Source organism: Ochotona curzoniae, unplaced genomic scaffold (assembly GCF_017591425.1).
Source record: "Ochotona curzoniae isolate NIBS_2020 unplaced genomic scaffold, NIBS_Ocur_1.0 contig_1274, whole genome shotgun sequence".
NCBI lineage: Eukaryota > Metazoa > Chordata > Mammalia > Lagomorpha > Ochotonidae > Ochotona > Ochotona curzoniae.
This window is the reverse complement of record NW_024465023.1, coordinates 6,185,043-6,199,595: the sequence shown is the minus strand read 5'-3', so window position 1 is coordinate 6,199,595 and position 14,553 is coordinate 6,185,043. Positions and strand designations below refer to the sequence as shown.

Below are 14,553 nucleotides of genomic sequence, written 5' to 3'. Positions count from 1 at the left end.
ACAACACCGCTTTTGCCCTGTGAGAAAGAAACTTTATTAGGCACAGAGGGTGACTGGTGGGCAGTTACAGGGAAGGGAGGCAGAGGAATGCGTCTTCTCTGCCTGCTCCCTTCAAGGCTGCATGCGGATGGCCCCGTCCAGCCGGATGACCTCTCCGTTGAGGAACGGGTTTTCAATGATGCTCTGGATCAGATGAGCATATTCATCAGGATCACCCAGTCGGCTGGGGAAGGGCACCTGGCTGGCCAAGAAGGTGCGCACCTTCTCTGGGAGAGTGGTCAGCAGCGGGGTGCCAAACAGGCCTAGGGGAGATGGCCAGAGTCAGGGTCCCGCCCATGGCTTTCATCTGGCCCCAGTCCCTCCTCCCCCTGTCGCCTCCCTGGGGCCCACAGATGGAAGAGTACCATCGCTTAGATGGTATACCACTTCCCCACTCAATGACCTCAGATCCCAACCAATCCCAGGCAGAGCAGGGAGAGGAAAAAAATGCACACCTGGAGCAATAGTCATCACCCGGATGCCTATGGGAGCCAGATCCCGGGCAATGGGCAGCGTCATGCCCACTATGCCACCCTTGGAAGCCGAGTATGCAGCTTGGCCAACCTGGGGAAGACATGTAAATTATAGGCGGGAGGGCCTCCACAAGTCACTGTGGAGACACAAACCTTGGCCCTGCCCACACACCTGGCCCTCAAAGGCAGCAACGCTGGCAGTGTTGATGATGACTCCGCGTTGGCCTCCCGCATCCGGTTCATTCTGGCTCATCTCCCCTGCCACCAGGCGGATCACATTGAAGGTGCCTATGAGATTCACCTGCGGGATGGGAGGGGTCATTCACCAACACACTCAGTAGGAGCCAAGGCAGGAGGGGAGCCTCTGAACTCCTGCCCCTAAGAAAGCCTGCAAGGCCTTACGTTGAGGACCCGCTGGAAGTCCTGCAAGGCATGAGGCAGGTTCTTCTTCGAGTTGTAAGTCTTTGTGGCCACTGCGATGCCTGCACAGTTGACAGCCACATCCACTCGGCCAAACTTGTCTTTTGCTAGAGTCAGAGCTGCTTGCACGTCCTTCTCAGAGGTCACCTTCAAAGGGACAAACGGGCAAAGTGTGTGCATCTCCCAGCACAGAGTCTCACCTCTACACTAGAGGGGCAGAGGACAGGTCTGCTCTCTGGGTGAGAACAGAATTGTTTTCATTAGAAAGGCAAATGAACAGAGAGGAGGAGAGACAAAGATCTTCCATCCACTGGTTCACTACCCAAATGAATGCAATGGCTGGAGCTCAGCCAGTTTGAAGCCAGGAGCTTCTTTTGGGTCTCCCTTGCGGGTGCAGGGTCCCAAGGCTTTGGGCCGTTCTTGACTGCTATCCCAGGCCACAAGCAGGGAGCTGGATGGGAAGTGGAACAGCTGGGCAAGAACCGGTGCCCATGTGGGATCCTGGTACTTGCAAGAGGAGGATCAGCCAGTTAAGCCATTGGACCAGCCCCTGAAAACAGAACTGTATGAGTTAAGGGAAAAGGGTTATGGTAGAACTGAGAGAGAAGAGTCGGGCAAAGGAGAAGACCTTAAATATTCCACAGGGCATGACTATCAAACTTTTCAGTGTATCCTTGTGAAGAAGTTTACATGGCAGGAACTGATGCAGGCAGGGGCTGACCTGGAAAAGCAATGGAGGAGGGCTCAAGTCCTTAGGCTCCTACACCCACGTGGGAGACCCAGAAGAAGCTCCTGACTCCTGGCTTTGGATCAGCTCAGCTCTGGCATTGTAGCCACTTGGGGAGTGAACCAGTGGATGGAAGATCTCTCTACTCTCTCTGTGAAATCTTTCAAATAAAAAAAAAAAAAACAAGAAGAAGAAGAAGAAAAAGAAAGCAATCCGCACGCCTCTGCAGACTTCCAATTGCTTTGGGTCTGTTTTGGAAGTCACTGGGGCCAGCGCTGTGGTGTAGGGTAGCAACAGCAGTACCCCTTGTGCATGCTGGTTTTGTCCCAGCTGCTCCACTTCAAACATAGCTTGTGGCTAATGGTCCAATGATCCAACAGCTTGGGTTCCTGCCGTGCATGTGGGAGATCCAGACAGAGTTCCTGGTTTTAGCCTGGCCGTTGAGTCTACCTAGGTAATCAAACAGAGGTTGGAATATCTCTCTCTTTTTGAGGTTAATCAACTCTCTCTCTCTGAGGTTAATCAAACTCAAAAAAAAGTTACAAGAAGAAAAATTATTTTTTCTCATATCGCTACCCATCAAAATGATCCATGAAGCTCTATTCTGTGCAGCTTGAGGTTAAACAATCTCAAAAAAAAATTACAAGAAAAACTAGGTTTTTTTCAGATCCTTACCCTCCAAAAGGATCCATCAAGCTCTACTTTCCGCACCTTGTTTTTTTTTTTTTTTATTTTTATTTTTTTTTTTTTTAAAGATTTATTTTTATTATTTTTTCATTGGAAAGGCGGATATACAGAGAGGAGAGACAGAGAGGAAGATCTTCCATCCGATTATTCACTCCCCAAGTGAGCGCAACGTGCCGATACTATGCCGATCCGAAGCCAGGAGCCTCTTGCGGGTCTCCCACGCGGGTGCAGGGTCCCAAAGCTTTGGGCCGTCCTCGACTGCCTTCACAGGCCACAGGCAGGGAGCTGGAAGGGAAGCGGGGCTGCCGGGATTAGAACCGGCGCCCATATGGGATCCCGGGGCGTGCAAGGCGAGGACCTTTAACCACTTGCGCCACCGCGCCGGGCCCACGCACCTTGTTTTATAACAGGTTTTCAACTTAGTAAAATTCTAAGCTAGCGCACATATGCAGTTTCCAACTGTCCCCGGGACATTCAGCCACGTCCCCTCCCCCACTGTTGTGAATCCTGACATCACAGGTACTCCCACAAAGTTTGGAAGGCTCGGGTGAAATGGGCCAAGGCCATGGACACAGCACTCTCCCACAGAACAGCCCACATCGTAGGAGAGGAGAGATAATTCCACTTACATCAGCTGGGGCAAAGGTGCAGCTCTTTCCTAAATTCTTGGCTTGAGCCTCCCCATCGGAGTTGGGCAGGTCCAGAAGCACAGCGGAGGCGCCCTGAGCCACTAGTCGTTTCGCAGTGGCCAAGCCCAGGCCAGAGGCTCCCCCAGTTATAACGGCTACCAGACCCTGGGAAGACGGAGACAGTTTGTACACCACTCTCGTATCTGTTCTCGCAGCGTCTGCGGAGAAACGGGGAGGGGCGGCTCCGGGTGGCCCCTTTGGTACGACCCAGGAGTGCCGCGTCCTCTGACTGGGGGAACTTGGGGTGGCGGGGCGGGTCTCAATGCCGACAGTCAGTCCAACGACCCCTTCAATGAGGACGAGGGCACCCCCGAGTGGGTACTGACTTCACCGCCTGAGCCCAAATGCCGCAACCCCAGACCTGCAAAACGACGACCGTCTCTTGGGACACCGATGTCGTCCCTCAGGTTCTGCGTCCGCGCCATCCCGGCCCGTGTAGCGGGACAGGCGGCAAAGAAAGGCGCTACGTACCTTCACGCTGCGACACGCCGCAGCCATGTTTCCCAGCTTCTACACTCCGGGCGGCAAGCGCTCGCTGATTGACCGAGGTCGAGCCGCGGGGCGGGGCCTGCGCCTGGATGTTCTGCCGCGCAGGACGTAGGGGCGTAGTCTGCTGCTCCCGGCCCTAGGCCAGGGAACGTTCTCAGAAAGTTTTTCCAGATCCTGGAAAGTCTCCAATAGCAGCAGTCCAAACCCATCACGCCACCTGCCCTTCAGTCAGGCAGCGCTTCGGGGAGGGGGAAGGTAGATGACCAGGTGGACATTGAATATCAGTCCCGGGCCCGGTGCGATAGCCTAGTGGCTAAAGTCCTCACCTTGCATGCACTGGGATCCCATATGGGCACTGGTTCTAATCCTGGCAGTCCCACTTCCCATTCAGCTCTCTGCTTGTGGCCTGGGAAAGCAGTAGAGCACGGCCCAAAGCCTTGGGACCCTGCACCTATGTGGGAGACCAAGAAGAAGCTCCTGGCTTCAAGTCAGCTCTAATTGTTGCGTCCACTTGGGGACTGAACCAGTGGATGGAAGTCCTTCTTTATCTGTCCTTTCCTCTCTGTAAAATCTGCTTTAAAAAAAAAAAAAAAAAAACTGTCGCCTCCCCACACAAGTCCTTCTTGACCACTTGTGCTGTAGCTGCCTCTTCCTCTACCATTCCATATTTGAATTCGCTTTATAGCAGTTACAGGTCCATAATCCTCCCCCCTCCTTTTTTTTTTTAATTTTGAGATTGGATATGTTTTTAAAAATCAGGATTTTCTCAAGTTTAGAAAGGAGGACATAGGCTACATTACATAACTTTACACAGTGGATAATATCCATTGCATAACTAGTGAGGGAAGTCTGGATGTCATGATTAAACATTAGTGCTGCTTAGCTGTAAGGTAGCAAAGTTCACAGCAACCACAGCAAGTAAGAATAAAAACTGTTTGGGGGCCCGGCGTGATGGCGTAGCGGTTCAAGTCCTCGCCTTGAATGCGCCAGGATCCCATGTGGGCGCCGGTTCTAAACCCAGTGGCCCCACTTTCATCCAGCTCCCTGCCTGTGGCCTGGCAAAGGACGGCCCTTGGGATGCTGTACCTGCATGGGAGACCCAGAAGAGGCTCCTGGCCCCATGGCTTTGGATTGGTCAGCTCTGGGTCATTGCGGTCACTGGGAGACTGAACCATCGGACAGAAGATCTTCCCGTCTCTCCTCTGTATATCTGCCTTTCCAAGAAGATAAATAAATAAACTACTTGGATCAGATTTTGTCACCTAGTGATACATGGTTTTCAGGTTATGGCTTTCGCCTCAAGGCTTATGAGCCTGTCCGTTGGCTTACATTGACTTTGCCCGTGTACTGATCAGCCTGCTGAAAGGTAAGCCTCAGGCTTTGGCCCCAGGTTTACTTTGTTACTATCCAATATCAAGAACACTTCCTGGCATGAGCTAGGCACTTCAAATGAATGTACTGAACTTATTAATCTTGGGAGTGTATGTAGGTTCAGGTATATGATCTTGTGGGGAATATTACTGCTGTGGGCCCGGTGGCGTGGCCTAATGGCTAAAGTCCTCGCCTTGAACACACCGGGATCCCATATGGGCGCCGGTTCTAATCCCGGCACCTCCACTTCCCTTCCAGCTCCCTGCCTGTGGCCTGGGAAAGCAGTCGAGGACGGCCCAAAGCCTTGGGACCCTGCACCCGCGTGGGAGACCTGGAAGAGGTTCCTGGCTCCAGATTGGTTCAGCTCCAGCTGTTGGGCTCACTTGGGGAGTGAATCATCAGACGGAAGATCTTCCTCTCTGTCTCTCCTCCTCTCCGTATATCTGACTTCGAAATAAAAATAAATAAATATTTTTAAAAAGAAAAGAAAATTACTGCTGTATGAGGCTTGGCTCTTAAATAGTTAAGAACTTGCTCTCCCGGTTCAGGTCCAGGTTAGGCCGACCCTGGGAAGATCCGGGACAAGGAAGGGTGTTTCATTTGAGATGCGGACTTGTGCTGCACACACTCCCTTTAAGCTTCTGGCCAGGGCTGAAGGAGGTGCGGGTCTGCAAGATCATTTACACAAGATAAAGTTCCCCTGCCTACACATGTTCTGTCTGGGCCCCCGGCTGGGGCTGGGAAAGAATGTGTGTATGGGTCAGGGAGAAGGTACCGGGCCAGAAGAGCTGGCCCAGTGCCGCTTTTGTGTAAAGGATTATATATACAGCCAATAGCCAGGGAAGAAGAGGAAGAAGCATGCCCTATTGAGTTGCCGTGATGTCCTCGTCCAGCGCTGGATTGCCGGTGATGGCCGGTGATGTGCTGCTCCGGGCCCGGTGCTGAGGGTCGTGTTGCGGAGAGCGGCCCTATGGCGAGAAATACTAAAGCAGATCATTCTCCTCCTTTACCCTCATGTCCCCTTTTCCCTCTTACCTTGGCTTCTTTTATCTTTGCTTATTTTATTCTCCCTGCTCAATAAACGTTTTATGGCTTATCTAAGGAAGGCTTGCAGAGTGTTTTGTTGCGGATCAAGCCCTAAATCAAGTGAGCCCATGCACGGCTGGGAGCTGGCTGGGCGCGAAGAATCTCTCGCTCCGACAGATCTCCTTACTGTTCAGGGATCTTAGCTTCCTTTTACAATCTGCCAAGGCCACGTTGCTGTCCTTGTCATTCCTAGCAACAATTCTTTGCCCTCCCTGCCCTCTCCACACCACCTTCTCTCCCTCCAACTGTGTTTGCTGGTATTCTTGGGCCTCTTCCAATTCAAAGCTGGGACCTTCATTAGAGTCTTCCATACACTTGGGCCATCTGCTCCTTTCCCAGGTGCATTCGTAGATAGCGGGACCAGAAGTGCAGCAAGCTGGACTCGAACAAGCACCACATGAGATGCTGGCATTGTCGGTGGCTTAACGTGCTACACAAAAACACAGGCCCCTGCTCCACTTTTCTCTCCTTGAACCCTGTTGTTCTGTGGAACTGCCCTTGCTACCAGTGTGGCAACCTCATCCTCCTATTCAACACAGACTCTCCTATTCTCCCTCACCCTCCACCTGTTCTCAATGACATTCTATCGACTCGACGCTGTTGGCAACGCCCGCATCACCGCACCCCGAGCCGAGCGGAGGGACTAGGGTTATGAGACAGACAACACAAAGTGGATCATTTTTGTGAAGAGAAGGCCCCTTATTCAAACTCGAACTGCTCTTATATAGTCTGCTTGGCCCCTCCCAGGATTTTCCCAATGCTTAAGCAACACCTAAGCTTCCCCCCCCCCCCCCCCCCCCGCCGCCGCCCCAGGGCATGCAAAAAGAGGAAGCAGGAAGGAGGGAACTTGCAGTCAAACCAGGGGATAAATCTATCAGGCCAAGATTGCCCTTCCTGTTACACCTTTGAAAAACAAGCTGAGCTGTGGAGTTAACCCTTGGGAGAGCCGGCCGTGCACGACGCTGCTTTCTCATGCCTATACAGTCACAACTAGCTTTACCCCACTGTTGTTCCTCTAAAGGAATTCTCCAAGAAATCAATAGACGCATTTTCCTAAAACCTAAATTTAGTTATGCTACTCCATTCAGTGGGCCCCTTACTGTTGAGGCTCACCATCATCTAATGACTCCTGAGTGGTTTTTTTTTTTCTTTTTTGAGATTTGAGATTTATTTATTTATTTATTGGAAAGTCAAATCTACAGAGAGGAGAGACAGAGAGCAAGGCCTTCCATCTGCTGGTTCACTCTCCCAAGTGGTTACCATGGCCATAGCTAAGCTGATCGGAAACCGGGAGCCAGGAGCCTCCTTTGGGTGCAGGGTCCCAAGGCTTTGGGCTGTCCTCTACTGCATTCCCAGGCCACAAGCAGGGAGCTGCATGGGAAATGGTGCTCATGGGAAACGAACAGGCACCCAATGGGATGCTGGCACATGCAAGACTTTAGCCATTAGGTTATGGCTCTGCCACCCCCCTCCTCCCGCTCTGGCTCCTGAATGTTTAACTGCTATAGGAGTGTTTAAGGCTATAGGACACCATTTTTTCCTGAAGCGGTCGGTACCTGACGTAAGAGTCCCCACTGCAGTGTTGCTGCATGAGATACAGGGTGCTTGGTGATGGATTCTATTTGAGCTTCAGATAAACAATAATTGCTAAATTATATATTTCTTTGAGAGGGAGGCAGAGAGAGAATCTGCTGGTTTACTTGCCAGATATCTGCAACAGCCCCAGCTGGAAACTCAATCGAGGTCTCCAAGTATCAGGATCTGCATCAGCAAGAAGCTGGAGTCGGGAGCAGAGCAAGGGGTGCGGTCCAGGTACCCTGATCAGGAGCATCTCAACTGCTAGGCCAAATGCCTGCCCGTAATTCCTTTTTTAGTATGAGTGTGCCCCACGCAGTATTTAGAACACATTTATGTTTTGAGAATTCTATTACATATGTGAAATTCAAATCTGGTGACACCTTTCTTTTTAATTTGCCAAATCTGGCCACCCTATCTCACCAAGAACTCCAGGATGGTGAGCCTTAGGCTCTCACAGCTCCACCTGTGAGAGATCAGGGATGGATTCTGATCTTTGCATCGTGGCTAATGCAATGCAGGGCCTGGCACCGAACACATGGCAGTGTTTTTGATTGAATGAATGCATATGTACGACACGGCAATAAACTTGCATCTTAGGGAGGAATCCAAAGCGTGGCGATCCCTGTGCGGCTGTCAGTTCTACTTCTAGCCACCTTCCCTTCACATCCTTGCAGGAATTGCCTCAAGGCTTACACACATTCGCCCAGGTGGGCGAACTACAAAGCTGGGAGTCACCTGCTGACTTAGGGAAGCAGAGAGAAGCCTTGTTGTTTTGCAGCGTTTTGTTTTTCAGAGCAGTGAGGAGTGGGCAGGAAATGACCATACTCTGGCGGTGTGCAGTTGAGAAAGGCAAAGAGGGGAGAAAGCTAGGGAGGAAGTGGGGGAAGCTGGAAAGGGGGTGTGGAGGGCCTCGAGGGAGGCAGGATGGAAGGGCAGATGGCACCCGGGCGGGAAGTGACAGCCGCCGCTGGCAGCGAGAGGGAGCTGGGAGCGGGGAGGCTCCAGCAATCAAGCGCTGAGTCCTCCGGGGATGGGGGGGGGAGGGCAGTACCCCCCACCAAGTGGATGCCATGCCCTTAAGGCCTGTCGCAACCCAAGTGCCCTTTCTGGGCCTTCCAACTCTGCAGCTTGGAGAGCTACACCGTTTTCTCCAACTACGCCCCCCACCCCCGTCCCCAAAACTGAGAAGTCAAAGAAAACTTGTGACCACCCTTCCGACTGAGCACCTGGCAGGACGATTTAAGAAAGCAACTGTTGGGCGGGAGATGAGTCACCGCACCCCAGCCCCAGTGTGACTGAGCAACACCTAGAAGGGGGGCGGGGGAATGGGGGGGAGAGAGAGAGAGAGAGAGAGAGAGAGAGTGAGTTGAGGGGAGTGCCCATTCCGCGTGCAAGGTTTAAAGGCTTTTTCCTTGACAAGTCTTGACTGCACGCCCACCCAAAAGACCTGCCTTGGCATCTAGCCCGGTCACCGGGCTCCACCACGGAACGGGCTTTCAGAGATCTGACTTGACCAAGCCAATCCTGTCGTGTCTGCTGAGCTGTCCCCGCCCCGCCGAAAGTCAAATCTGCAGAGAGGAGAGACGGAGGGAAAGACCTTCCATCTGCTGCTTCACTCCCCAAGTGGCCGTGCTTGCTGTTGTGTCCTTTACCACCCTAAACCACTCTGTGCCTCCCGCTGCCCAAGGCAAGGAGGGGGCGGGGTGCCACACAGCTGGTCCTCCAGTGGGCTTCGGGAATTCAGCGAAGGAATTCAGGCAACAGCAAACTCCTCTTTGATTTCTGCAACCAAGGACTGGAGGGCCTACACCTTAGACTCACCACGTCATTCATTCATTCATTCATTCATTCATTTTCTTACTGTTAGGACCACTGGCTGAACAGAAGGACTCACTTGAAAATTCTAGTATGCAGCTGTCCTATGGAGCTGACCGAGTGAATGTTAGAACACAACACCGGAGTGAGGAAGAAGAGCGGTCGCGGGCCCGAAGACCTTATCGTCTAACTCTCAGCTACCACCCACTCCCCGTCTTGCAGGAGCCGGGCACGGCGGGCGAGCGGCATTTGCGCATGCGCTCCCGCCCCGCTCAGCCGGAACCGGGTGGGCAAGAGTCTGCGCATGCGCGTCGCGGTCTCCCAGCGGCCGCTGAGTGTCCCAGGTGAACCTGGCCGAGGAGTGGACGGCTGTGAGGCAATGTGGGCCGAGCGCAGGTCCCAGACCACGCTTTTCTTTGGCACAGAACAGAATAGGTAAAACTTGGCTGCTGCTTTAGTCTGGTCTTTAATGTGCAGTTCCCGGGGGTGGGGGGCGGGCAGAGAACCCCAAACCCCGGAGACAGAGAGCGGTGGGTGTGTTAGTCCCCGCGCCCTCCCGCACATGCCCACGTCAGTCATCTGAGACTTTCGTTCCCAAATTAGTCCTTCTGGCCCCGCCCCAGGCTAAATTTGGAGGTTAACCATGTCCCCCAATTTATGTGCTAGTCTTCCAGGCAGCTCCAGGGCCCCGCCTCACATTCTGGGTGATTCTTAGTCGAAAGGGAGGGAGGGTCCGTTGCGCGGCTTGGGCTTAAGAGCCTGCGTTAGAGATGCACCTCTGGCTGGAAAAAAACACGGCTTCCTTAACCTGCTGCTGAGACTAAAACAAACAAACAAAACCCTGGGGTGGGGGGAGAGTGAGTTAATGACTTTGACCTCCAGACTTCGGCAAGGGGAGGAAAGGGGGCCAGTAGCTGCCCCCACAAAGCCGTGGAGACTTTACGTACCGCATACTCTTGCAGTCTTTCAGTCTTGGGGCCTTCACCACCTGCATTCACCAGACATCACTCTATTCATTTGGCAAATGTTTACAGGACTAAGTGTTCTTGGCTCCCCTGAGCATTCAGTCATGAACAAAACACTGTCTTGGTTGGCCCTCGACACTCTGAAGGAACATGAAGGTGAAGCTATGCCAAGGATAAACACAGCTGGACATTTGTCAAAGCATTAAATCAGATTTGATTCAGTAAATGCAGAGAACGGGGAGAGGGCTGAGCTCTGTCTCATGCAGAAGTGGCTTGGATTTTGCAGGGGAAAAAGGGATGGAGGTCAGCTGGGAGCTCATGGTGGAGCAGGGAAATGAAAAAAATGTGCAAGAGGGTTGGTCAAAGCAAAATATGATGAGGCAAACGGTGCTTGTTTGCTGGCACCTTCCCAGCTAGCCTGGAAGATGGCTGCCCTGTCCTTGCAAGGGATGGCTTTCAGGGCCTTGAGAATGACACTTGGGTTTCAAGGGATACAACTGTATATCTTTGCTTTTTTAAAAGACGTATTTATTTTTGTTGGAAAGGCAGATTTACAGAGAGAAAAAGAGAGATGTTCCATCCACTGGTTCATTCCCCAAGTGAATACAACAGCCGGAGCTGAGCTGATCCAAAGTCAGGAGCCAGGAACTTCTTCTGGGTCTCCGACATGGGCACAGTTTCCCAAGGCTTTGGGCCATCCTCCACTGCTTTCCCAGGCCACAGGCAGGGAGCTGAAGGGGAAGTGGGGCTGCTGGGACTTGAACCAGTATCTATATGGGATGCTGGTGCTTTTAGGAGGATGGTTACCCAATTGAGCCACAGCACCAGGCCCGTATATATGTTTCAAAGGGACAGAGTGAGGATTTCCAGTTGGAAGATTTTTTTTTTCTTTGAGATAAGAAAGAAGGAAGTGAGGCGCCATCACCAGATGTTGGTTGAAGCAGATGATAAAATCTTTTGACAGCCAGCCCTAAGCGTTTTCAATATTTATTTTTAAATAAAATATGTTGGGTGTGGGGCTTCTATGTGCTGGTTCCAGTCCCTGGGTTTAATGCCCATCTCCGCCTCCTGATTCCAGCCTCCTACTGATATATGGGCCCAGGGAGCAGAGGTGTGGCCTCAGATGGCAGGGTCACCCCCCCTCCCCGACCTCCCGGGGAGGGACCTGGCTTGAGCTCCTGACACTCAGCTTGAGCCTGGCACAGCCCAGGCTGCTGCAGGGGAACAGGTTGTCTGCCTCTCTGGGGAATGAGCCAACAGATGGGAACTCTCCATAGCTGCCTCTTTAATACAATACAATGAGGTCAGGCCAGGAGAACTTGGTTGTCCCTTCTACCACATGAGGACACTGAATCTGCCAGCACCTTGACCTTTCATTTATTGGCCTTCTGAACTGGGAGAAGCAAGTGTCTGTTATTTCTAAGCTACCTGGTTTACACTGTTTTTTTACAGCAGTCTAAATGGACTTTTGTCTAAAGGCACTTTGGTCGGAATAGGAAGATGGCCAGCCGTGGCTTGTGTGTCAGGCACTGAAATGTAGTTGTCATTATTAGGCTCACGATGAAGTTACTGGCAGAGATGCTGTCTTTAAAGATAGCCGTGAGGGCCTGGCACGATAGCTTAGTGGCTAAACCCTCACCTTGCACTCCCAGGATCCTATATGGACAGCTGTTCATGTCCCGGCCATTCCACTTCCCATCCAGCTCCCTGCTTGTGGCCTGGGAATGCAGTGGAGGACGGCCCAAAGCCTTGGGACCCTGCACCGGCGTGGGAGACCTGGAGGGGATAACAGTAGCATTCAAGGAGCAAGTTCAACATGCCTCCCTCCCCCATGGAGGAACTGCGGCAACAACTAGACAAGGGAAAGGATGCTCCATTTGGGTACCACAGATATGCAGGTGTGACTTCATCCTGGTATGTCTCGGCCTCTTTCTCTCTAATTCCTTTTATCTCCTCCGACAGAACACTGTGCTGTGTGCAGCGCGTGCACGAGCCTTGGTGACGTGTTCAAATTAGGTACCGGAAACCTTTTGAAAAATTTATTGAATTATCAATTTTTCGCTTCTCTATCTCATAAAAAGGATTTACAGCCACTGTCAAGTCCAAGATTTCTCTTTTCCTGTGCCAGGACGGACAATAGAACCGAGATACGCAGGGATGACAAGGACTCCTTATTCAATCTGTTTTCAAAATGCTTCTATATTCCGTGCAGTTATCGTGTTCTCTTTTCAGATTAGTAATAATAGGAAATACTCTGTTTTATCAGATCTTACTATTTTGCTGTTTTTATTCCAGCTTTAGTTTTTCTTTTGTTTTTATGTCTTGACTGATTTTTTAGTGTGAGTGGTAGAACCGCAGAGAGACAGAGAAAAACAGAACAACAGAGACGAAGAGCTGTTTCTCTTTGCTGGTTCATTCCCCAAATGTCTGCAACAGCTGGGGCTGGGCCAGGCTGAGGCAGCAGCCTGGGACTACCAGGGTCTCCCACATGGGTGCTAGAGACCCAGCAACTCCAGCCAGCACCTGTTGCCTCCGGAGATCACATGAAAAGAGACTTGGCTCACAAATCAAGTAAGGTGGCAGCCCAACTCACTGTACCACAGTACCTGCCTTTCGTTTTTGTTTTAAAGGATGTTTGTTGTTTTAAAAGCTTATTGGGGGCCCAGCACGATAGCATAGTGGTTAAAGACCTCGCCTTGCATGAGCTGGGATCCCATATGGGTGCCAGTTCTTATCCTGGCAGCTCCACTTCCCTTCCAGCTCCCTGCCTGTGGCCCGGGAAAGCAGCCAAGGATGGCCCAAAGCCTTGGGACCTTGCACCCACATGGGAGACCCGGAGGAGCTCCTGGCTTCGGATTGGCTCAGCTCCAGCCGTTGCAGCCACTTGGGGAATGAACCATCAGATGGAAGATCTTCCTCTCTGTCTCTCCTCCTCTGTATATCTGCCTTTGCAATAAAAATAAGTAAATGTAAAAAAAAAAAAAAAAAGCTTATTGGGCTAGAGTTGTAGCTCAACAGGCTAATCCTCCACTTATAGCACTGGCATCCCATATGAGCACCGGTTGATGTCCTGACTGCTCCACTTTAGAGCCAGCTCTCTGCTTATGCTCTGGGAAAGCAGCACGGGATGGTCCAGCTGTTGGGACCCTGCACCCACATGGGAGGCCCAGAAGAAGCTCCTGGCTCCTGGGTTTGGACTGGCTCAGCTCCGGCCACTGCTGCCGTTTGGGAGCAAGCCAGCAGATGTAAGATCTTTTTCTGTGTCTCTCCTCTCTGTAATCTGCCTTTCCAATAAAAATAAATAAATCTTTTTTGTTGTTAAAAAAAAAAAAAGCTTTTCATTGGAAAGTCAAAGTGACAAAAATAGACACAAAGGGATCTTCCATCTGCTGGCTCGCTCCCCAAACGGTTTTCAAGCGGGTGGCAGGGACTAAAACATTTGGAGCATCCTCCGCTGCTTTCCCAGCCGTCAGCAGGGAACTGAAGTGGAACTGCCAGGTCTTGAACTGATTCTCACATGCAGTCATCACAGGCGGTGGCTTTACCTGCTATGCCACAATGTCAACCCCTCTTTTAAAGAGGTCATGCATTCTTTTATTTTCTTTTTTAAAAAATTTAAACTTTAGGGCCCGGCACGGTGGTGCAAGTGGTTAAAGGTCCTCACCTTGCACGCCCGGGATCCCATATGGGCGCCGGTTCTAATCCCGGCAGCCCCGCTTCCCTTCCAGCTCCCTGCCTGTGGCCTGGGAAAGCAGTGGAGGACGGCCCAAAGCCTTGGGAACCTGCACCCGCGCGGGAGGCCCGGAAGAGGCTCCTGGCTTCGGATCGGCATAGCATTGGCCGTTGGGCTCACTTGGGGAGTGAATCATCGGACGGAAGATCTTCCTCTCTGTCTCTCCTCTCTGTATATCTGCCTTTCCAATGAAAAAATAATAAAAATAAATCTTTAAAAAAAAATTTAAACTTTATTTTTAATATTGTTTCCATAGTTGAGAGAAATGCATCCCATTTGGGCCTGTCGTTCGGCTGGGAGGGTCAGATGTGGAAGAAGGTGGGTGGCACAAATTTTTCAATTTTTTTCCTCCTGTGTGAACGGGAGGGAGAGGAGGGGGCCTGCTCCTTGCTGCCTAACTACATCAGCACCCTGGGATGGGAGGTGATCGCTTGATGTCACAGAGACCCCGGTGCGGGGAAGGGTGTTCTGAAAGTGTTAG

General features: G+C 51.6%; 1 protein-coding gene and 1 long non-coding RNA gene across 3 annotated transcripts; both read right to left on the bottom strand.

Annotated features, from left to right (window-relative positions):
* Nucleotides 1–10: 10 nt before the first annotated feature.
* On the bottom strand, nt 11–3,567 carry HSD17B10 (hydroxysteroid 17-beta dehydrogenase 10). 2 transcript variants are annotated; one of them, XM_040998280.1, is made up of 6 exons: nt 3,507–3,567; nt 2,976–3,140; nt 915–1,079; nt 685–813; nt 495–603; nt 11–302 (listed from the first exon to the last, which is right to left on the bottom strand). In XM_040998280.1, exons 1-6 carry the CDS (start codon nt 3,531–3,533, stop codon nt 112–114), a joined length of 786 nt encoding a protein of 261 aa, XP_040854214.1. In that variant the 5' UTR covers nt 3,534–3,567; the 3' UTR covers nt 11–111. The 2 variants fall into 2 exon arrangements, with proteins under 2 accessions (XP_040854214.1, XP_040854225.1); XM_040998291.1 differs by having other exon boundaries at nt 522–603.
* On the bottom strand, nt 2,330–2,958 carry LOC121168323. The gene is made up of 2 exons (XR_005885716.1): nt 2,742–2,958; nt 2,330–2,370 (listed from the first exon to the last, which is right to left on the bottom strand). It is a non-coding gene; the product is annotated as an uncharacterized LOC121168323 (long non-coding RNA).
* Nucleotides 3,568–14,553: the final 10,986 nt, after the last annotated feature.